This window comes from Dipodomys ordii, unplaced genomic scaffold (genome assembly GCF_000151885.1).
Source record: "Dipodomys ordii isolate 6190 unplaced genomic scaffold, Dord_2.0 Scaffold13, whole genome shotgun sequence".
NCBI lineage: Eukaryota > Metazoa > Chordata > Mammalia > Rodentia > Heteromyidae > Dipodomys > Dipodomys ordii.
The window spans coordinates 6,193,270-6,218,467 of NW_012267229.1; the positions used below are offsets into that span (position 1 = coordinate 6,193,270).

General features: G+C 38.8%; 1 protein-coding gene across 1 annotated transcript in view; it reads left to right on the forward strand.

The window, feature by feature from the left end:
- The window catches only part of Pak7 (p21 protein (Cdc42/Rac)-activated kinase 7), a 64,185-nt gene that overhangs the window by 20,123 nt on the left and 18,864 nt on the right, over positions 1-25,198 (forward strand). The window contains exon 2 of the mRNA XM_013010791.1: positions 12,136-12,921. Coding sequence (XP_012866245.1) covers positions 12,136-12,921 — 786 coding nt within the window. The remainder of the gene's footprint in view (positions 1-12,135; positions 12,922-25,198) is intronic.

Here is a 25,198-nt window from a genome sequence, read left to right on the forward strand (position 1 = left end):
AGCGCTCTACCACTTGAGCCACAGCGCCACTTCTGGCTTTTTTTCTTTTTGCTTATGTGGTGCTGAGGAATTGAACCCAGGGCCTCATGCATGCAAGACAAGCCCTCTACCACTGAGCCACCTTCCCAGCCCTAGTTTCCAATTCTTAAGAGTTCATTTCAGCCAGCTCTGCTTGGAGTCTCTGTGTTAGAAGATGCTAGCAGATTGATGTGTGCAGTAGATCTTAATAACAAACTGCATTAGGTTGCTGGTATTCAACCTGCATTGCTTATTCAAATGATCTGAGAAAGGTTTAAAACTACTGCTGTCTGGTCTCCACCATGGAGATCCTTCTTACAGACCATCTGAGCATAAAGACTTTTGAAATCTCCCGAACACACTAAGGGTCTTTAATCTTCCTGCCTTCCTTCCCTCCCCTCCCCTCCCCTCCCCTCCCTTCCCTTCCCTTCCCTTCCCTTCCCTTCCCTTCCCTGCCCTTCCCTTCCCTGTTCTTCCCTTCCCTTCCCTTCCCTGAGCCACATCTTTTAGTTTTGGGGGGTTAATTGGAAATCAGAGTCTAATGAACTTTCCTGACTTAGCTGGCTTTGAACATCAATCCTCAGCTCTCAGCTTTCCTAAGTTGCTAGGATTTCAGGTGTGAGTGATTGCAGGTGGCAAAGATATTAGTAGCTTGTTATCTAGTTTTTCCCTTGGTTTAATGGGCTAGTATTTCCTTAATAAGTAAACATATTGGTCAGTTGATGAACTTGCTCTAGTGTCAAGAGTTCCAAGTAGGATGAAGAAATTACTTAAGTGTGTTTTTACAAAGTATGAAGATTAAAAGACAGACTTGTTATTGTGAACAATTAATTTGAAAGTTACTTTATAATCCCCTTTAAGTTTGCCATGAATGTGTGATGAAAGTTCACATAGCATTGTGGAATTGTGGCAAGGAATTAATACAGCCAAATATTAAGGACAAAGATATCAATGATAAAAAGAAATGACAGCAGGAGGTTATGAATGCGCAGGCCTTCCACATGAATATGATCTATAGGCTGTCTTTGATTTTTTCCCCAAGCCTCTGGAGAGTTCAGTCAAATCATTACCAGATTCTTGATCAACAGAAAGCAAGAGAAAGAAAGCAATCTTCTCTGCAGGAAAGCAAAGGTTTCCAATTCTCATCTGTAAGTAAATGGTTCATGAGACCTTTCTGTGAGACCTAGTGACCTAATGAGTCAAGTCTGCACAGATGTTCTGAAAGTAAAAGCAGCCCTAAGTCTTATTTGTTTCTCAGGGTTTTTTTGTTATTGTTAAGTCTACACAATGGATAGAATACGATTGTGGGCAAAGGAAAGGTAATACTAATGAATTCTTTCCTGATGTCTATGTGTTGTATGTGTCCCAGATTTATCTAAGATATTTCTTAGGGAAGGGACTTAGAGATTTGCCAAACAGACTTCCAGAGAAGTGGATTCTTTCTCGGTGTTGGTGCAAGGGCTTGCTACTCTGTTACTATCCTGACAAAGTGAATGGGAGGATTGGTGAACTCTTCACAGCTTTCTACATTCTAGGCTTAAACTTGACCTCTGGGCTATTTGAACACAATCATAATAGGATAAATATTATCTATCATTATGAAACATACACAGACTAGGAAGATAATACCACAGAGAATACCCCAGCGGTCATTTTCCTCTTTCTGCTTCTTTTCCTCTAAAAAAAAAAAAAACCACCATAATAATCTGGATTTAAGAACTAGATAACATTTTATAATGTATGTACATAGATATATACATAGATAAAATTTATAATTAGATTATATTTGAAGTGTATATATTCAATATGTATATAAAATCATAGTGTAATATATATTAATATATATGAAATAATTAAGTGATTTTTCAAAATCTCTAAAGAATTGAAATAGTTTGAGATTTGAAAAGTGAGCCACAGGGGTAAACAAAGAGAAAATTGTCTACAGTGCTCCTTGGCCTTCAGTCAGTACAGAAGTCACCTGGAGATTTTGATAAAATCTACATCATGATTCAGGAGATCCACACAGGACTGAGACTGCATTCTATCAGGCTTTCTGCTGCTGCTGCTGCTACTACTGGTGCTGGTGGTGGTGGTGTTCTGGGCCCTCTTGAGTAGTAACAGGAGAAATTCTATCAATTTTGTCCCAAACATGCTCACACATTGGAAAATTTAGAAATTCTGGACACCCAGAAGCCCACCTGAGGTACAATTGGTCTGGAGAGAGGCCCTAGAAAAACAAATTAAAGAAAGAGAAAGAGAAGAAAAAGAAAGAGAGGAGGAAGGAAGGAAAGAAGAGAAGAAGGGAGGGAGGGAGGGAAGGAAGGGAGGGAAGAAGGGAAGGAAGGGAGAGAGGGAGGAAAAGAGGGAGTGAGAGAGGGAGGTAGAAAGGTGGGAAAGAAGGAAGGAAGGAAGGTAGGAAGGAAGGAAGGAAGGAAGGAGGGAGGGAGGGAGGGAGGGGAGAATGAAACAAAAACTAAAAGGTCAATTTGGGGAAGGAAGGAAGGATCACATTATTCTACATGTACTCATAGAAATCAAAGTAATGCTGTGGAGTTACCCCTTTTGCAGGTTTTTCTAGTTGGTAAAGAAGCACCACATTCGGACTTATGGAAGTGTTAAAGAGATTGAGACTGTCCAGAGCTGCCAATTATTTTGCTGCTATTGCTGTTGGAGGCTTTCATTTGCTTTTTTTCTACAGTGCTAGGTATTAAACCAAGGGCCTCATGCATAGGAACTGTCAAGTCTTTTCCTTGTTGTTATTTGTCTGGGTGTTTTGTGTATGTGTAGTGGTCCTGTGGTTTGAACCCAAAACCTCACTTTTTTTGTCTTGAAATGGGCTTGAACTATAACCCTCAAGCTCTGCCTCTCAAGTGGCTACTATTACAGGTGTGAGCCACCATGCTCTGCTACTAACAATTTTTAATAGTATTAATAACATCATTTGTTGGACATTTGCAAGTTTAGTTTTCAGAGATGGGATTTCCCCTTGAGGATTCAGAAACTTACACTGCCCAACATAGAGAACTGTTCTCTCTCCCTTGGACCTTCAGACTTGGTCCATTCTACATTATCCTTCTTCTTTTAAATAACCACCTTCACAACTATACCCCCTGTAGGTGAGCACACAGTGCTACCAACTTGCTCTTATCCAGCCTTGGCAATGCCTGGATAACACCCATCTGGGGATGAATCCAGGGTGGCATGTTTCAGAATCTACCCTTAGAATGCTACACATTTGCTAGAGGAGCCCAGCAGCATTTGGCCTTTCCAATGTATTTTAGCTAAGGAATCATTTATGTATAATAAAAGACATATCGTAGACACACAGCTTATTGAATTTTCACTGTATGTGCATTCATGTCACTGTAACCTCCAGATCAGGGTAAAGAACATTGCTATCACTTTGAAAGTTCCTTTGGTGCCCTTTTCCTAGCTATCCCTCTGACTTTAATCACTACAGAGAAATATATGATGAACGACTAAGTATGATGGGTAACGCTGACCTTAGTATCTGAAGAGCTAAGATGCTTCACATTTCTGAAAGATTTGGAAGGTATGGAATCCAGATTTCCTCCTCTCTTTCTTTTTCACTCCTGGGGTTTACTATTTTTTCTTGGCATCTAAGACTAATCAATATCTGAAGTGAGAAGAACATGATTATAGCACCAATTTTATGCTTTAAAATGTTACTTAACCACCTAGCTTTTTATTTCCAGCTAGCACGTTTCTTAACATTTATTATACCTTCAAGAGATGACTTTCACATTTGTAATGACAGCTTGAGGTGCTGAGTTGGAGGGAAAAACAGAAATTAAGGGACTACAGGTGAAATTTTGTTGACTAAACATAAAATGAGTATGCCTCGTGCTTCTTCATACAGTGTATAAAAGAAAGCACATTATTTTGACCTTTAGCATGATATATTAACAATACTTCCTTGAGTTCAATACCCCAGTACTGTCAAGAGAGAGAGAAGAGAAACGGAATATTCATTGGATGATGAGAAGGAAACCTTATTATTTCACTTTTTAACTTTTAAAATTATGTAATATGCTTCTGCAAAAGATGAACTGAAACCAGGAGTCTGTAGTTTATGTCTATAATCCTAGCTACCCAGTTGACAGAGGGAAAGGATTGAGGCTTGAAGCCAGACTGGACATAAAAGTTCACAAAATTCTATCTTGAAAATAATCAGCAAGAGCAAGAGTGGAGATATAACTCAAGTGGTAGAGCAACAGCCTAGCAAGCATAAGGACACAAGTTCAAACCCCACTACCACCCAAAACCAAAACCAAAAATCAAAACAGATGTAACTGAACACCTCTTGCAGCCCATCTCACATCTTTTAGGCTATGTTTATCAGAACCATCACTGAGATAATCTGCTGCTCACCGCAGTTACACCCATTACTATTGACCTCTGCTTTTATACATAACGGCTTCTGTGTCATCACCTCGGGAAGTCATTCAGCCATCTTACACAGGAAATGGGAACAGAGAGAGAATGTGCCCGTTTGCATTCCTTCCAATGATCAGATCGAAGTCAGTCTTCACAGCTCTACCGAAAAGGCCCAGCCTGATATCACATACTTAAATTGACTTCCCCTTTTCTTCTTTTTTTTAATTATAGGAATTTTTTTAACTTCCTAAATTTTATTGTAAAGGTGATGTACAGAGGGGTTACAGTTACTAAGTTAGGTACTTTTTTTTTCCTTTTGAATAGTGTCACCCCTTTCTTGTTCTCTCCCAGTCTTTCTCATCCTGACTTTCCTCACCCCCAAGGTGTAAAATTCATTTCCAAATAGTGTCTTCAGAGTATTGCTGCTGAATTGGTTCACCCTTTGTCCCACCAAATCAGATAAACTTATATACAAGACAAAGCATACAGAAATAAAATAAACATCAACAAAAGGGAATAAACCAAAAGCAGGGGAACAAAAACCACAAGCAGTACAATAAAAGGACTCTTGTTTCCATTTTGATAAGCATCATTTTATATAATATATGAATATTTCTTGACCTTACTTTGCAAAAGAATCTGCTTTTTTTTTTTTTAGCAAATATTGTTTAAGCTATCTCATTAAGTGCAGAGTAATCCATGCTACTAAAATCACGTTAAGGACATGAAGAAAATAATGTCCAGAAATATTTCCATAGACCTCACCGCTAACCTAGCCAGTAAGCCAGAAGCCAGCAAGCAAATAATAGTAGAATACCCAGAGACAGTATTAATAATCTTTAAGTGACAAAAAAATCTAAAACAAAAATCTAAACACTTCTACTGGCTGCTTGAACTTGGTGGCTTTTGTCCATGTGTTCAAAACAGCAAGAACCCCACCTGCAAATAATTCCAGTTGCTGTGTCCAGTTTACAATAAACAGGAAGTCACTTTCAGGGAAGCAGCCTCCTGGGGAACTTGCTCACTGATTGTGCTGGCATCGTTGTGGTATAGGAGGCAGAGAAAATTACAACCACTCGTGCATTTTCCAGTTAATGAGAAAAATCTTTGTTCCTGTAAAATCACAAAGCCTACATATATTCTGCTTCCTTGTCATTAGTGAAAAGAATAACAATATTTTTAGTTATGAAAGGAATGGGTTTATTCAGAATCCATGCGATTGAAAAATATTAGAAATAGTTTGTTAAGAAGCATCTTTATAATCAGAAATCTTTATTCCCACTGTCCACTCTAAGAGATTCTGCCTAAAGATGTAAATCTCAATTGCTTACCACAATGGGTTCTAAATAAAAGTATATGTAGAAAATGTAAAGAGAATAGAATGCGGCCTTACAATGTTATAACATCCAGTTTGGAATTGATATTTCTTTCTGTAAGGACCCAAATATATGATATCTCTTTTCCTTGTGGTTTGTACCCAGATGTTTCCAGTCACATGTTTTAGTACAAACAAGGACACTAATACTCTTAACAACAGGGTAAGAATTTACATAGACAGTTTAAAAGTAGCTACTTCCTAAGAGCATCTTGGTTTATTCTTGAATTAGAGGAATGTTTGGCTTATTCTTATCCTGAGAAGCTTGTACCCAGGCAGACAAAACAAAACATACTCTTGATATGCAGAGAAGATACTGTTTTTCAAAAAGAAATGGAAGGTCTTATTAGGGCAAGGCTGTTAATTACACACTTCATTATTGTCAAGGTTAATACAGTGTGTGAAAACAGAGGCACTTTTTCATCCATTCCCCGGGAACAAGGGGAGACAGCTGTTCTCCAGGACAGATCCATTATAGCTTATCACCAGCCGCCAGCCTGAGCAAGGAACACCATGAAATATGGCTGCTGTCACCAGGAGCCAGAACAGATGCCGAGCAGGTCCAGGGTACAATGGAAAAAAACAATGAGAACCACAGCTTCCAACTCAAATAGATTGGATTGCATTGATGCTTAATGCCTGGAGGTTCCATGGCATAAAATTCTCACAGTTATTATATTATTGATTTTTCTTAAGCTGCACAATCTTGCTTTAATAAACATCAGTTGTTGGCAATAATAAATAATGGTTCTCTTCCTACACCTGATTAAACTGTGCTGGAAAAATTCTACATGTTTGGGTTCCATTATTAGTGTTTTACTGGTTATGATTTAGTAGGTGAAGCATGAGTCAGGAGAACAAATACTCCTTTGGTTCTGGACTAACTGGCCTTCCTGGTCAAATAAGGTTTCCCTATTCTTCTTTTTACTTTTCTTAGAGCTGGCTAAACAATTGTTTTTAGCAAGCATGTCCATTTTGGTTGCTCTTGTTTGTTTGCATTGAAATGAATGGGGTTCCAGAGAATTGAAATCGTCTACCTCTAAGGAAAAACTCACAGTCCAACAAAACGAATTCCAAGAAGTTAATCCTTGAGATATGTGGGAGACCTTAAAGGAGGGAGGGGGTCAGATGAATGAAAAGGAGGAAAATGGGAGAATGAGGTCATAATATTCATATCCTATGAAACTAGGAAAATTGAGGGGAGGGGTTGGGTTGGAAGGGATGGGGTAGAAAAAATGAAAGGAATGAAACTGATCAAGGTGCATTGCACTTAGAACCAATGTCTTGAATGGTAACCCCTTTGTACAACCACTGGAAGATAATATTAAATAATTTTTTTAAACAATGATATATTTGCTGGATGCCAGAGGCTCACGCCTATAATCCTAGCTATTCAGGAGGCTGAGGGCTGAGGATCATGGTTCAAAGCCAGCCTGGGCAAGAAAGTCCATGAGACTCCTATCTCCAATAAATCACCAGAAAACTGGAAGTGGTATTGTGGCTCAAGCGGTAGAGCACTAGCCTTGAGCTGAAAAGCACAGGGAAAGCACCCAAGCCCAGAATTCAAGCCCCATGACTGACCAAAAAAATAAAATGATATATTTACTTCATCAAGCAATACATCAAGCAAATGCCCAAAGTGAGAACCAAGGAAGGGGAAGCCCTACTTTGAGCATCATTTTCTTAGTGCTTCTTCTGTTTTGTTTATCTTATAGCTAGATTAAAATTTCTTCTTTTCAAATATCTCCAACAATAGCCTCAAGGCCGTATGGTTTTATTAATCTGAAATTCTGAGGGTTACAGCTCCATAGTAGGTCCATAATGTTAAAAAAAGGGGGGGTGCTGCTGGGTGCCGGTGGCTCACACCTGTAATCCTAACTGCTCAGGAGGCTGAGATCTAAAGATCGCAGTTCAAAACCAGGCTGGGCAGGAATGTCCATGAGACTCTTATCTCCAATTAGTCACCAGAAAGCTGGAAGTGGCACTGTGGCTCAAGTGGCAGAGTGCTTACTTTGAGCTGAAGAGCTCATAGAAAGCCCCATGACTGGCCAAATAAATAAATAAATAAATAAAGTAGGTACTGACATTATGGGGTCTTTTAACACCCAAATCATGAAACCTATTAAGGTCATCATATTGGTTAACCATGAAGAACAAATTTACCTTCATTGAAAATGAGAAAACACTCAACAGACCAACTCTCTAGCAATTTACATATATATAATGTTTTATATATAAATATTTTGTGCTATTTTGTGTAGCATATATATTTGTGAATATACATATATAGAGCATATTCATGTGCTATTAATGTTGGCTCTTGTTATACTGAAAAGCATGTCTCAGCCTAGCATTATATTTGACAAATTACCCAAATTACAGAAAAAATGGAAAATTCATTAGTTGCGTTATTATCCAGTGTGAAATACAGACCAGTAGCCAAAACATCAACTGGGAGTTCTTCAGCTCCAGCATCGCAGGTTCCCACCCCAGGCCTATAGAATCAGTCTATATTTTGAAAATCTAATGTTATTGATTATCAAACTGATATATGTTTAAGAAAGATACCAACAGAGTACTGATCATGATTTAAAAGTATTCAGTTTCCTAGCTCCAATAAAGGTACATATTTCATATAACAATTACAATAAAGTCTTCAAGAAATTTGTGGTTTTTATCTAAAGTTACTAATGGTAATTTAAGTCTGGATCTTAAATCCTACTTCTTCCCATTTAAGTAGCTGGGATTTGTTTTCTATTGTTTGTAGCTTTTTTTCCCCTAAATGGCCTGCCTAATTTGAAAGTAAAGTTTACTGAGAAAATAGTTAAATAACTGCCATTTACTAGTGTTTTCTGAGTGCCAGAAATCAAATATTAAACATACTATCTTATTAAGTCATCACATTAACCTATGAAATAAAGATTTATTCTCACCATTTTCTGAATTAATTTCCCTGACACCTGACATCATAAAACTCGTAAGTGCTATAAGCCCAAGATTCAAAACAATGATAATAAACACTACATTTAAAAATATTTTTTCTTCAATGGGCAGTCTATTTTTTTTCTAAATATCATTTAGCTCATAGCAATGTTTATCTTTTTCCTCCTTTGTCAACAAACATAGAATTCCAGTTACTGAGTTAACTGCTGTAAATTTTCATGCGAGCTAAGCATACTTCTCTGGACTTGCAGTGGCAAGTACATAGAAACAGCAGACTCTTAAGTTCTCAGACACAAGGACCCTCTAGCATGCTGCACAAATCAGAATAAACTGTTACAATGAAGGAGGGACAGGAAAAAAAAAAAGACTTTAACTTGACTAACATTGAGAAATGGAATTGTGAATGGAAACTGTAAAACCAAAGTCAAAAAGAACTAGAAGTAAATGCAATATTCTAGTTAGCAAGACATTTCTCATGAGTCAGGAGTTCTGAATCTGCTGTGCAATGGTTGGGATGGAGGAGGTGAATGAATGAATGACAGATGGCAGGGTCTGTGTTTTTCACTCTTAGGAGAAAGCTAGACTGAGCCATGTGGTAATAGATTAAATTCAGAGACATCAGTATGAAATCACATTGAGCTTAATATAAATAGAGGATGGATAAGTACAGTTTTATGTATAATGGGTTTAAGTTTATGTTTATGAATACCTATGTATGGTTTGTGCTTATGCTTGTGCATTATATCTTTCCTTTTTCCATTCACTGAACCTTCCTTTCTCCATTTACTGCATGGGCCTATGAGCAATAAAACTGGCAGTAGACTAGAATCCAGACCATCGATTCAAAAGGACTTCTTAGAGTAATGGCTGATTTGTCAAAGGAACACAACAGCCAATCTGAAAGAATCCTCACTGACCAAAAGCTAGAGCCATTGATTCATAACACAAATAACAGCATTGGATCATAACCAAAGTATTTCATGAATATCAATGAATGCATCCATGCTGGTGAAAGTAAATGAATGGGGGAACAATAAACATGTCTCTTGATGCCTTATGTAGATGAACCCTCTCTACTCTAGAGATATATAGCTTAACTCGCTATTCCTTGGGGGTGAGATGGTCTTTGCATTTTGCCTCCAAGGAGAAAGCTGGAGAGTATAGCTTATAGTGTAGACCTGGGAAATACTACCTCACCCAAGTGATCAGAGAAGCCATCAGTAATAAGTCATGTGAATGGTATATGCAATAACTAGAATGAGATGAAACTGCTACTGTTCTCTTCATTTTCTCCCCCAAACCCGTTATTCCAGTGTAATCATGGAAAAGCATCAGAGAAAGGCAATTCTGCAAAATACCTGCTCGGTACTCCTTAAAATGACCAAGGTCTTCAGCAAGAAGGAAATTCCGAGAAATTGTGACAGATCAGAGAACAGCAAGAGACACAACCAATAAATGTAATGAGTTACTGTTGATGGTACCCTGGAGCCATGGGAAAAATTAATACAATTTTAATAAAGGTGGAGTTTCATTAATTAGCAATGTAAGATGTTAACTACCAGAAAAAAAAAACTGGGTGATAAGTCTATGAGAACTCTACATAATATCTTCATAAAATAAAACACATATAATCTTCTAAAATAAAGTATATTTAAAAGAGGATAGACCCAGAGCATTAGTCCAGGACTGTTAGAAATAATAAATAAATAAGATGGTGTCTTTCAACATGAATACTTTGAGAAGAACTATGTGTAAAACATGACCTCTGGCACAATTTAGTATTCCTCTTCCCATCCAAAGTTGCATATTGTACTAACTGTGATGGTGTTGAATTTTTTGCCACTTGCTCAAAGATAATTTTCTCTTAAAATCCTGGAAGTCACAACACTTTGTTCTTTCTTCTTTTATCCACCCCCGTCATATTTGCTCCCAACCTCCTCATTATCAAGGCTTCACTGACTAGATTTTGCAAGTGGTTTGCTGTTTCTCTGTTCCTTGTATTCCAGTGTAATTTTCGTTCATTAAAGGGAACAATTTGTCACTAAGATCCAGGTACAACCACATCATTATCAAGCCATCCAAAATTCAGTGATGATAATATGTACAAGTGTGGCCAGGCCTCAGCAAGTATTATAGTTATGGAGTTAATAAGAATATCGTATTTGATCATGAATTAAACTCTACAAGTAATTTCCGTACAGTTCTTTATTCAGTTTGAAAAGTCCTTTGCTGTTCTATGAAGTCTCATATAATCATTTATATATGTCCTCCATAAACATTTTTAAAAGTGTACCCATTTCTACTTATATGACAATGATTAGTGGTTTTTTTCCAAATCATTTGAGTAATGTAAAAATATGCATTTTATAACCAAATCAGTCTAGATGGCTATATTTCATAATAATTAGCTCATGTGTTAGGTAGTTAGAATTTCTTTTATGTAAAGAACCAGGAAGAAAATATTTGCCAGTAAAATAAGACAATGATAACTTATGTTATATAAGTTTCTAAGTAGATTTCTGATCAATGATATATCAATGGGAATAAATAAGTACAAAGCTGATATTATTGTTTAGTAATTGATTTACTTTGCCAGTGAAACCTAACATAATTTTTTTCTTCCTCAGTCTTTTGGAAAATGTGTCTATGGTATTTAAAATATATTTTTTATTGTAAAGATACTGTACAGTGGGGTTACAGTTACATAAGCAAGGTAATGAGTCTATTTCCTATGGAGCATTGTTATACCCTTTTTATTATTTCCCCTACCATCCCTTTCCTCCCCACCTCCCCAAATCTTCCCTCCCTTCTCCCACCCCTCCCCTGCCCACAAAGTTGTAAAATTAATTTTCAGCATAGTGTCTTGCACATCTCATTGTGACAATGGGTCATCCTGTATTCTTATTTCAGCATTTTGTTATTTCCCTTCCTCTCCCTAAATTAGAAAAATGTATATACAAGATGCAGGACACGGGAATCAAATACAGTGACAACAGGGGTTGTACCATGGGGGAAGAACATACAAAGAAACAAAAAAATCACATAGTACATTATAAGTACATTAAAAAAAACAGCAACAAAGATAAAACCTCTTGTGTCCCTATCTTGGGTACATTTTGCTTAGATCAGGTTACAGGGTCATACGTACATAGCTTTTGACCTCTTGTGCTTGTCCTAGACATATATTAGTTATTGCAGATAAAGGAAACCATGGGACTGCCTTTCTTTGAGTCTGGCTTCCTTAATACAATCTTTTCCAAGCCTTTCCATTTCCTAACAAATGGGGCAGTGTCATTCTTTCTGATGGAAGCATAGAATTCCATTGTATATATACCACATTTTCTGACAATTTTAAGACATAAAATGTTTTCTTTAAGCAGTATTCCTTTGATTGTTTCCAGACAATCGTTAGAGGAAACAAGTCCTGTAAGGAATCTTCCATCAACGGCCTGCTGGAGGATTTTGACAACATCTCTGTGACTCGCTCCAACTCCCTAAGGAAAGAAAGTCCACCTACCCCAGATCAGGGAGCTGCCAGCCATGGTCAAGGTCACGCTGAAGAAAATGGCTTCATCACCTACTCCCAGTACTCCAGCGAATCCGACACCACTGCTGACTACACCGCTGAAAAGTACCGAGAGAAAGGTCTCTATGGAGACGATCTAGATTCCTACTATAAAAGCAGTCATTCCACCAAGCAAAATGGGCACATCATGAAAATGAAACACGGAGAGGCCTACTATTCTGAGATGAAGCCTTTGAAAACCGACATAGCCAGATTTCCTGTCGATTATCAAGCACATTTGGACTCACTGAGCAAGCCAAGTGAATACGGTGACCTCAAATGGGGGTATCAGCGAGCCTCAAGTAGTTCCCCTCTGGATTACCCATTCCAATTCACGCCTTCTAGAACTGCAGGGACCAGCAGGTGCTCAAAGGAGAGTCTGGCATACAGTGAAAGTGACTGGGGACCCAGCCTGGATGACTATGACAGGAGGCCGAAGTCCTCGTACCTGAATCAGACCAGCCCTCAGCCAGCCATGCGGCAGAGGTCCAAGTCAGGCTCAGGGCTCCAGGAACCCATGATGCCATTTGGAGCAAGTGCATTTAAAACCCATTCCCAAGGACACTCCTACAACTCCTACACCTACCCTCGCTTGTCCGAGCCCACAATGTGCATTCCAAAGGTAATGTTTCCTACTTCTTACCTGTGACAGCTCCCTCCCCGGAAAAAGGAGGGGCTAGCCTTGTCTTCTTACATAATCAGAGTCCATTGGGCTTGCCTTGCTCTTTAATGAGAATCCCTATCAAAGCTAATCTTACTTCTCCCTATAAACTCTAAGAACAAAAGCTTTGAGAAAAGGGATATATTTCACTAAAATCTGGCCTGTGGGATTTCCTACAAAATTTCTGATTAAAAGGCAAAGGAAATTTTATTTAATCAAAAGATTTTCCTGATTTGCCAATGACACATACTATGAGATCATATTTTTAACCAATGTCCCTGTGAAATGCCTATGATTATAGGCCTTTTGAAGGGAAAATACAGGGATCGTTCTAGAACATTGATGTATCAGTCAGTTAAGATAAAAGTAAATCCTGATAAGGTGGTAAGTTGTTTTCCTTTTTTAAATTAGATTGGCTGTTTTTTTCTTTAATTCAAGGGACATTCTTGTATCTCTAAGAGTTTATTCTTTTCTAATTTTTTGTAATGAAATAAGACTTTTTATGAAGTTTACAAATTTTGTAAATTTGAACTAGCTGTTTGCTGGACCATTTGGATATATTTATTTTATTGTATTTTGTTGTGATTCTTTTGTTGTTAAAAAAAACCCCAACATGTTAGCCATGGCAATTTGTTTTGAAATTTAGCTCTTCTATGATATCTCAAACTCTGAGCCATTGGAGATGTTACCAATCTGAAGCCAGACGTTACCAGTCTAGAGCCAGACTGTGCCATGAGGATATAAACCTCTAGAAATATCTTGGAGAACATGCAAGTAGTTAATTCCCTTGACAACCTTAAAATGCTTTTGTTCTTCACCTGGGCATCAGGAGTCTGAGGTTTACCTGGAGGTGTTGAAGCAACGGAACAGGATATGACTCATAGCACAGAGACCACCTACATTTGAACTAAATACTTTCTCCTTAGAGTCTTGAGGGACATGAGAGAAAATTCTGGAAAGCGATCCTACCGGGCTCCATGTGCTTTGTTGATTGTAGATAATATTTTCTCTTGCTTCTTATTTCTCATAAACACAATCCAAGATGTTAAAGAGAAGCCAGTAAGGAATATCTTAGGAATAACTTAAGCTATATTTGGGCAGGGGAAGGGGGCGGTGAGGAGTACGGGTGAGAATATAGCTATCAGGTTAGTTTCCAAAATCTAAAATTTAAAACAAATCCAGAGAAGTGAAGCCAAAACCTGTCCCACAGGTTAAAAATTTAAGTAATCACAATGTTTTTGTTTTTTTTTCCCCTTCACGGTATTAATTTATTTGAACATTTTTGATGAGGGTATCATAAATGTCTTCATTTCCTCTCCATCTTACCAGGGAAGTGGTTTAGTAAGGCAACAGCTAAATGCTACACACACACACACACACACACACACACACACACACACACACAAGGAAACTATGATATCAGGGACAACTACTTAGTTCTAGACTGGAAATAAGCAAATTAACATGTCCTGTTGCTAAATCTCAGGTATTGACCATAGGAGTATATTTTATCTGGGAGTAAAGAATAGGATTTTGTGTGTGAATATGGTATATGTGAATACAGGTGAGGGAAGCAGTTTCTATCATAGTCACAGAGAACATGTTCACAGACCATTTTGGGCCACTGACATGCTTGGCTCATTAAATACTCATTTCTAAAATTAAAGTTGAGACATTTCACAGTGTTCATTTTTGAGATTCCAGGCTTCTCTTGAAAGGGAAAATCAAACAAAAAAGTCTGCTATCCTTGATCCACATTTTACTTAGCATAGGAGAATTGGCTTGAGATAAAGGCTGTAAATGGACTCTTCAGTTTAGGACAGGCCCCACCCCACCCATTTAATTTTTTTCCCCATTAGTCCAATCCCTTAGAGGCTTTGGGGACTTAACATAGTTTCCAACAGTCTCTTACTACTTATTTCAAAGAGGCTGAAACTGTAGTCCATAGAGTCATGTGGTACATTGAAACGTTCATAGCTGGCTGCGGACAAGAATCTAAGCCTGATATTTTTCCCCAGTCTAGCACCTTTCTAATATATGGTCCCATATTATTTCAGGAGCTTATCTAAATTTGCCAGTAAAAATCATGATAAATCCTAGTGGTCACCAGAATTTTATAGGCTAAAAGGAAGACGAGGAAGGCAGGCACAAGCTTCAGAATTCAATTCTGTCCTGAATTCTAGCTTTGTCACAGCCAGAAATAATGCAGGAATATCGCACCTCAGGACAAAAAAAAATAGCAGCAAATTTACCCTCTGAGAATATTTGCTGGGAGTTTTCAGCTCTTATTAGCCAGGTTTCCAAAGGAGCCAAGCCATTCCTCTGGGTAGCACAAGAAAAAACAGCTAAAAATTTCAGGAGCAGGTTTTTGTGGGAGGGCAGGAGGTAGGAAGCATGTTGATAATTAAGACGTTGACTTGATTAAAAATATAACATCTCTCTAAAAAAGAACTAGGGGACTGTGTCTTCAGAACCATACTCTTAAAAACCTAGCAATCACATTGGCTTTCCAGCTGAGGCAAGAAATAGCAATCACGACTCAGATAATTTGGCTTTGCCTCATGGAACTCTTTAGAGGAGTGTGGATATGATGTTCACATAGGAGAGAAAGCACAAAACCCATGTAAACCTCTAGATGGAGAAAAATAAGAAGGGGGAATGAGGGATGAGTGAGTGAGTGTGTGTGTGAGAGAGAGAGGGGGGGGTTATATTTGAGCCTAAAGAAAATTTGAAACATTAATGATAATTTACAGTTTAAAAGAAAAAGAAAAAAAATCTTCAATGAAATGTACCTACCTCCCAAACTTCCATGTTAGCATGACAGAAATGAAGAATGTTGGAGAATCTGTTGATATTAACACTTTCTACTCTCCCCCACCCTCACCCCCACTCCCAGAACTGAGCAGATGAAACCTTGAAGTGGAGAAGAAAAGCTGAACCGAACTAAAAATACCCTTTACATCTCATGCTGTCAAGATTGCCCAATGTGGAGGGAGAATGCTTTCCCCTATCCACTGCAGATATATCTGCCTCACAGTCAGGGTAGCTGACCAGCAGTATTGTCACCATGCATTTGATGTTGCCAATTGGATGCTTTCCAAGGCAGCTGTTGGTTCATGGGTCTTGGTGTTGGCCCAACACTTGCATTCCTTATCTGGGCTGTAACCACTGAGAAACCCCTAGTGTCACAACAGTTGCTCTAGTTCATCAGAAACTCACATCCTATATTGCTTTTCTGACTCCCATGGCCCAGTCACACAGAAGTTTATGTTTTCATTTTACTGATGAGAAGGCTCTGAACTAACCTGGTCATCAAGTCCTCACAGAACTAAGATCCAAATCTTGAAGTTTCAGTCCTTCACTAGATATGGGCTATAAACCTGATTGCACAGGGCAACTTTTGAGAGAACCAACCCATCAATCCACCTCTGTTCCAATCTCTAATACTTGAAGAAATGAAGCTGCATTAGCAATTAAATTAGCAGAGAATTCACCAGTTAGTTTGCATCATCCTGTTTCATTTAGCAGTAAGGTTTCTCAACCTTGGCCCTGTTGATCCCAGTTTGCACCTGGTAAGTCGTGGTGAAGGGCTCTCATCATTGTAAGGTATTTAACAGTATCTCTGGCTTCTACTCACTAGATGCTAGAATCACCCTCCTTTCCTGTAGTGCCCCAAATTAGCTCTAATGGATCTGGATACCACCAAATGTCCCATCAGCAGTAGATCACAAAACATATTTGAGGATATTTGAAGGCAGAGTTTTTGGAGACAAACCACGTGAGTTTTGGTCCAAATCATTACCACTTATTAACTAGGTGAGTAAATTTGCTCAATTGTTCCCACACTTCTTTATCTATTAAGTGAAGAGAAAGACAACTTCTGCCTCATCATGGCTGTGATGGTTAAATAAGTTAATGAGTTAGAATAGCTTAATTATTAAGACATGTAACTTACATGTCAGTCTGTATGTAGCACATAGACAGATGATAAGTTCACTATGTTCTAAACTTGGTGAGAAGCATTTTTCAGGCACTCAGTTTAGTCCTTACAACAGGTCTAGAAGAGTCCAGGTTGAGGAAGCTGAGACATCAAGACTAAGACATTCTTTAGAATATGAATGTCAATAGCTCTCTCTGGATTTAAAACCACATCCCTCAGATTCCAAAGTCTGTGTGTCTAGAACATTCCTACTTCCCCAGAAGAAACCTGAAGAGGGAGAAAAGTGGATATGAAGTCTTAAGACATAGTCACACGCTGCCAGCAGCCCTCGTCTTGCTGGTAGGGAACAGGCAAAAATTCAGAGATGAATTTGGAATGCATAAGAAACACTCTTTTCTTTCTGGTATTGGTAGAATGGAATTATCATCAAGTTCCCTAGTATGAGCTAGGAGTAAAACTGAAACTGGTCTTTTTTTTTTTTTTTTTTTACCAGTCCTGGGGCTTGAACACAGAGTCTGGGCACTGTCTCTGACCTTCATTTGCTCAAGGCTAGCACTCTACAACTTAAGCCACAGCGCCACACTTAGGCCTTTTTCTGTTTATGTAGTACTGAGGAATCGAACCCAGGACTTCATTCTTGCTGGGCAAGCACTCTACCACTAGGCCACATTCTGGTACCCTGGTATTGTATATTTATTTGAATTAGGGAAGGGAAGGGGAACAACAGAATGGTGAGACAAAGGACAAGGAGGGAACCAATGCAACAGCGATATATACAAGACAATATGCTGGAAATTATCTGTACAACTTGGGGGTCGAGGGAGGGAAAGTAGGAGAAAAATGAGGGAAGAGGTAACAAGTTTGACAAGAAATGTACTTATTACCTTACTTGTGTAACTGTAACCACTCTGTACATCATATTGACAATAAAACAAAAAATTTTTTAAAAACACAAAAAAGTGAAACCACAAGCGGTGAAGGAACCATTAGGCGTAAAGATCCCTAGTACTTTCTTGCACACTTTTTTACCTTAAGTGACAATCTTGTTTGATCTTTTTTTTTTTTAAGATAGTCAGACACTGGGCACCAGTGGCTCACATCTGTAATTCTAGCTACTCAAGAGGCTGAGATTTAAGGATCACTATTCAAAGCCAGCCTAATCAGGAATGTCAGAATCTTGTCTCTAGCCAGCAAAAAGCTGGAAGGAGAGGTGTGGCTCAAATGGTAGAGGACCAGCCTTAAGCTAAAAAGCTAAGAAAAAGTACCGAGGCCCCTTGAACTCAAGTCATAGTACCAGCATGCATGCACACGTGCGCGCGCGCACACACACACACACACACACACACACACACACACACATGCACGATAATCAGAAAATCGTTTTTTTCAGTCATTATGGAAGAATAAAAGTTCTTGAATTTTATTCCAAGAGTGAGCACCTATGAGCTATATGACGCTCTCTCTGTCTATTACTTCATCTGTACAGTAAATTTTAGTCCTTACTCATGAGGATTAAATAAGGGTAATAAACATGACAAGCACTCCGCAGTAGACCTTATTCCCAGGAATATTTCTTTTTTATTGTTATTGTAGAGTTGATATACAAAGTGGTTACAGTTATATGAACCAATTAATGAGTAATGAATACAATTCTTCTTTAAACCATGTCTCCCTTTCCATCACTCTCTTCCAATCTTTCCCTCCCCTCCCCATCCATAAGATATCCAGTTCATTTCCCACATAGTGTCTAGTGAGTGTCACTGTTGTATTCATTCATCTATGTTCTACCTTTTATGTGCCCTCTTTTTCCTTTCCAAATACAAACTAACAAACAAGACAAAAGGAAAAGAAAACAAAAAAAGTAACAATGGCAACTGAAAAATATCTCCCTTTTTCTTGGAGTTCATTTCATAGAACATTATTTTCTATGATCATCTGTACATACAGATTGAGCCTTTGTCCACCACTCCTATGCATATCCACCTTTGGCATCTGTATGTGAATGACGATTTATCATGTCCCAGTGTGTGTTTATTTATTTATTTGTTTGCTTGTTTGTTTATTCATTTCATTCAGTGCATTTACACAATGGAATTCCACTCATCCATCAGAAAGAATGATATGGTACCATTCCTAAGGAACGGGAAAGAATTGGAAAAAAATTATATTAAGCAAAGTAAGTCAGAGCTAAAGAAACAGGCTGCATGGTTTCCCTCATCTGTGGTAACCAGAATGTGCCTATAAGTCTACAAGTAAACACGTAGAATGACCAGGAATATTTCTTGTTGGGAAACATGTAACCGATCTTCTAATGCCAGCAAGAGAATGGTTTCTTTGTGTAATCTTTACCTATTTGCAACATACACATGACTCAAACATTGGACTGTCTTCTCTTTAGAGATGTGTGGGTTACAGAGTAGCTGAGTGCCTACCTCAAGGGAATGCACAAATCTCACCGTCTGAGTTGGCCTGAGGACCCCAGCCTCACTACCAATGTTTTCTATACTCTGTCCAATGGAAATGAAACTCACAAACCTTCCCTAGCAACCAGAGGCTACAGTGAGCACTATCTACACACCTTCTACCCACAACTCCAGCTCACCTTACCACCTCTTCTGCATGGGGCTGCAACAGTGACCAAGGCTACGTCCCTAGGTGACCTACAGAGGTGGCACTGAGTAAAGAATGATAGATGCAAAGAAAAGTATGGCCTGATTCCCAAGCCTTCTTCTTGTGGTTACCTGAGCAATAGTTTCTACCATTTTTCTTTCTCTGCAAGGAAAAGCAATCGATAGAGTATGTTTAGTCTTCTTGATTCAGTGACTCGTTTCTTGTGGCACATGACAGATTCAGCCAGTGCTCTTTTTCTATTGAGGATCCTATCAGAGACCCCTTGGGGTTTGATGTACTATGAAATGATAATTCTACTGAGGCCTGGTGGGCTACACTAAAAATCTGAAAGAGAAAAGAGAATCACTTTTATTTATTGCCTTTAGATTTATCTTCCTTATGTAAGGGCTCCTATAGGATTAAGATTCATAGTGCATCCCAGGTGACTCAGTGCCACATCTTGATATCTGCCTTTGCCGATGGAGACTTTCCAGGTTCTCTGCATGATACATCTTCCTATAAAAGCTCTTGTGGTTCAAAGTATGTGGTAATTTGGTTGTTATGAGTGGGTTTCTCCATTACTAAACTTAAAACTAAATGAATCTCAGCGAGTATTGCCAATCCCCCAGCTCTCCCAGAGGCCCTGTCACATTTGAACAGTATTTGGAGTCAATTCTCACAAGTTCAGAGTCCCTCCACAAGCTCCAGGCAGTGAGGGATGGCAGGTCAGAGCAATCTGCTCTTTAAAAGAGAATGCATTCTAGGAGTCTGGAACAGCAACTGTGGGGGGTTAATTGGATATGCCATTTCAGAGGTGGAGAGAGAGCCTGAAACAAATAGTATGCTTGTGCATGCTGATCTTAGATTTGGTTGTTTCTTCGTAGAACTGGGCCTTGCCTAGTTGCAGAGGTCATGAACTGCTTTTCTGAACTCTTTCAGCATGCTTTTGTCATATATTTTTGTAAGACAAGGAAGTAAAATGGCTCTCCAAACTTAATATCATTAGGTATATGTTCATACATGCCTAAATGGGAAGCTGATATATGGCTGCAGGATTTTTCCGGCAAAATGCTCAACATGGCGGATAGGTTTCTGCTACATGCCATTTGGAAATCCAGACAGTGTGTCCAACCATCCAGAAGTTAACCTCCTTCTGAAGCACCCCCACATCAGATTTTTTAGAGGCTACCAAGGCCAGCCCATGATCTTTATGCCTTATCAATGATCGTACATACTTCTCTCTTTTATTACGTATACATTGAAATAGTGTACTGTATCCCCTTTGTCATCCAACTAGTGAGAACATAAAATATTCACTAGGAAATAAAGCTGCTCCATTTTGCACATAATTGTGGCTGGGGATAAATCAAAGTTTGGATGCAATTGGAGGTAAAATAATTCCTTAAGACCCTACAATAAGATAGACTTGAGCTCTTGTCAGCAGCCACCTTGGTCAGAGTAGCAGAGACTGGCTACCCAAGGTGGAGACCTACCAGATTAGCTTGTTGGCTACAGGCCAGGCTGCACACCCCAAGGCATAGTGAGGAGCGGATGGTGGAATCACCTCCCATGCATTGAGTTTCCTGCCAGTGGAGGTTGGGGGGGGACACTGGAATTACAAAGCACAGCTAGAGGGCCATGAAACTTAATGTATCCCCTTTTCCTAATTATCAGTCTCAAATGTTTCATTTGAGGAAGCAAATTAGTGATTCTCCCTGGAGCTCTTGCAAGCTTCCCAAATCCAAGGCTGTCCCTGTTAACATCTTCCTCTGAGTCAAGTCAGGAACATTTAAGATGTCCTTTGTATGGTCAGATAATAGAGCACTGTGATTTGCTTTTTATCTCACCTTTGATTTATGCTGAGCAATAAGTAGCACTCAATCTGGCTTCTTTTTAAAGCTTTCTTTCTTTCCTTCTTTTTTTTCTTTCCCTCCCTCCCTCTCTCCCTCCCCCTCCTCTTTCTTTCTTTCCTTCCTTGCTTCTTTCTTTCCTTTTTTCTTTCTTTCTTTCTTCTTTAGAAATGAGCTATCTCTTGTTTTATTATGCTCCAGAAAAAGTGTATTGGAGCATTACATCCAAGCACTGGAAGCATCTGCCTCCTATCTCTGTAACTCTCCATCCTTCACAGAACATTCCATAGTCTCCATTCTATGGGTGCAGTCTCCCACCGTGGCCACCTGGCACACCCAAGTCCTGGCATCATCCATCTATGGTCTCCTTGTTGTCAGTGCAGAAGGCCACGGTGACAAATAGATGCGGTGACAGGATTATTTTTCTTCTTTTCTTTCTCCCACCCTCCCCCTTGCTAAGGATTTTTTTTTCCCCAAGCCTTGGCATAAAATGGTCAAAGGATGTTCTACTGCAGAATTCAATTTCACAGTTCAGTTGGGTCCTTGATTACACTGCCAAATTCAGATTAATGTGCATTTAACTAACATGGATCAGGGGAATTCTGGCTGACAGCCAGTCGTAATCGGAGCAATTGATAGCTGTGAGGAGTTTTATATCCTGTCCTCCCCAGCGCACTACTGCTGAAATTGATTGATTAAATGAATTCATTGCTATAATTATTTATAATTTTGATACATCGCAAGCCTATGTCTGACCCTATCCTCCACTTATTGTAGAAGGCTGAACTGGGAATTATTTATTCCCTTATAACACAGCCTTTTTCTCCTTTTTCACATTTTGAGTAGAGACATGAAAAAGCACATTTCTATAAGAATTAAGTCCTAGCAACTGAAAAATAATGGTGCATTATTAACCACTTCCAAAAGGAAGGAAACTGTGGCTGTGATGACTTATTCATGCTGCCAGTATTTTTAATGATTCTTGCAGAGAGAATTTCCCCTCCACATATATCTGATTTTCAATGATCATGAGTGCCCTCATAAGACGGGAGCTAAGCAGTTTGGCAGCCTGGACAATCATTTACAAAACAATTGATCTAGCTTCTCTGATTACATCCTGCCATATGGAAATCTTTCCTTAAACTATGTGGACTCCTGGCTTAATTCCTTAGGAGTTATGTGTTCACAAAGCACAAGATTATTTTTTTTTCTAGAGGAATAGGGATAGTCTTGGTGGTTTCTCTATTGTTTTCTCTTCTACATGGCAGTTTGCTACTCCTAGTCAGCATATAGAAACCCTTGTGATCAGGTCTGGCAAGGGTAAACCAGATATGTAAATTCCTTGGAAATGATTTTGAGCGTGGACAATGACAGATATATTGGATTCACTTATTTAATAGCATCCTTTTCACTGGTCCAACACCACTGCATTGTCATCTGGCTAAATAATTAGATCCACATCTTTCTCACAGTAGCACGAAGAAGATACTCATATGAACTCTGTGCCAGCTTTCTTTAGATTGGAGGAAAGGTTACAGAGTTCAAGCTTGGCTCCTTTGCATTTATAAAAGAGAATAGAGAAACAGATTCATCATTTATGTTTCACCTACTTCCACATAGAGACTATCTTGAGAAAGGCAACTTCAAAGAGGACAATTAAATAACTGTAAATGTGTTCAAGAACCATGTAAGTAAGGAGGAAGCCTCATCCCAGAAAAGCAGCTTGGCTGTTCTTCCTCAAAAAAAAAAAAGCATTAAAGAAAGCTTGGACATAAATATGACAAAATTCAAAGTTTTGCTTTGACCGATGCAGAAATGAAAATGATGAATTATGTGTATAGTTGTTCACTATTTTTTTAAAAAATATTTTGAGTTGATTTCTCTATGCCAAAACTATTTTTAAAATGAAAATGTCTTCAGTCCCATTCTCCTAAGCATTCTCATCCATCATTTTCTGGCCCAATTTTTACATCTTGCTCCAGGCTGCGCAGAATTCTTTCCTCACACATCTTTTCCTCTACTTCCCCACCCCATACTGAAGCATCCTGAGTAGGCTTAATCTCTGCAGTTGTTGGTGTACACTCTGCTCGCTTATATCTTGACTGTATCTATCACTTATCATGGAAGCATATCTCTGTGAACTTACACAGGGCCCAGGTGCTAATGTGATTCTGACTGTGATTTAATTTTCATTCTAACTTCTGAATGAACTCTGGACCTTTATGTGTCCTACTTAAACACTCTGTGCCTCAATCCCCTTTCCAGTAAAAGAGAACAATTATGGGGCCTATTGCCTAACTTGAGGTATAAATACAATAATGTTCATTGAGTACTTGAAAGAGTCTCTGAAACGTGGAAGGCAGTGATGACCATTATTAACCTTGGTGTTTATTAGAGCAATCATTCCATGGGAAAAGTCCCTACTTGGGCTCCCAGGAAAATGTCAGAGCATTTTTATAAGAAGAAAAGACACTCGGTCTTGGTTATACCTGGTATGTAGGTGACAAGTCATGGTAGAAGTGGTAAGGAAGGCAAGAAAGCAGACCTGTGCTGCCAGTGTGCTGAGCAGCTAGGATTTCCAGAAGCCTTCTACTGGGAGTACAGGTCAGACCTGAGGAGAAGAAGAATGGGGTTGTATGATCCTATCATGAATATGACAGCATTTTCCCTGCAGCACCTCACTTTTACCAATAAGAAAACATGATGAGTTGTTACTTAATTGACTCCTGGAGTTTAAAAAAAATAAAAAAGACCAAAGCCTGTCAGAAATCTGTGGGTCTGGAATAGTATTCCTCTGGTATCCAAAGCTGATAGGTTATAACCCAAATGATGGTCACAGTTCAGTGATGCTCCAAACAGCATCTCTCCTACACTTCTTCACAAAGTCAGAGTATATATTCCCTCACCTGAGCAGAAAAGTTAATTCTGCTTTGAGTAAATTGAGTTTGATTCTAAAAATTGTCTTTTATAGCAGTGGTTCTTCCTCCTTGCTTAAAGAATCTGGACCTCTTACCAGCAAGCTATGAGAGCCAATTGCAGCTTTTTGTCACCAAGACCTAATTTCAACGACATTTAGCTCCCATCAAACAACTCTGCTTTCTTCCTGTAACCAGAAGTTGTCTTCTTCATGCCGGTAGGCGTCCTCTTCTGTATGCCACAAGCTGGCTGTTCAGAGTTGACCCTAATAATGCTGCCTGACAAGAGACAGAGGGAGAATGGGGCCTAATGCTGTGTGAAGCAGTGTTTATGATTCCTAAGGGATACAGCTTTCCTGTCTGTAACATATCTGCAGAGATCAGTGAGACCGGCTTGTGGAGAAGGAATACAATTTTGTTGCAAGTACAGAGCAAATTCTGTAAGAAAAACACAGGAAGGTGATAGCTTGCTTCAGGTTCCAAGACATGCCTCTGAGAATATAAAAGTCAAAGATCTCCCTTCACGTTGCCACTGGCCTTGCTGGCTAATGAGAACTGTATTTAAAACAACAACTCAGTTGTTTAATTACCCTAATATTTATTTCACTCCTACACATCTCTATTGTGTATACATGAACACATGAATCAGCCTTTTTCTAATATACAGTATTTTAAATACAACATGTTATTTTTAGTGAACATTTTTATTTTTGAAAAGAATTTTATTGTAAAGGTGATATACAGAGGGGTTACAGTTACATAAATCAGATAATGAGTACATTTTTTTAAACAGTGCCACCTCCTCCCTCATTTTCTTCCAGTTTCTTCCCTCCTGTTTCCCAAGTTGTATAGTTCATTTCCCACAAAGTGTATCACTGCTGAATTGGTTCCCACTATTTCTATGTTTACTCTTCCCCTCCCCA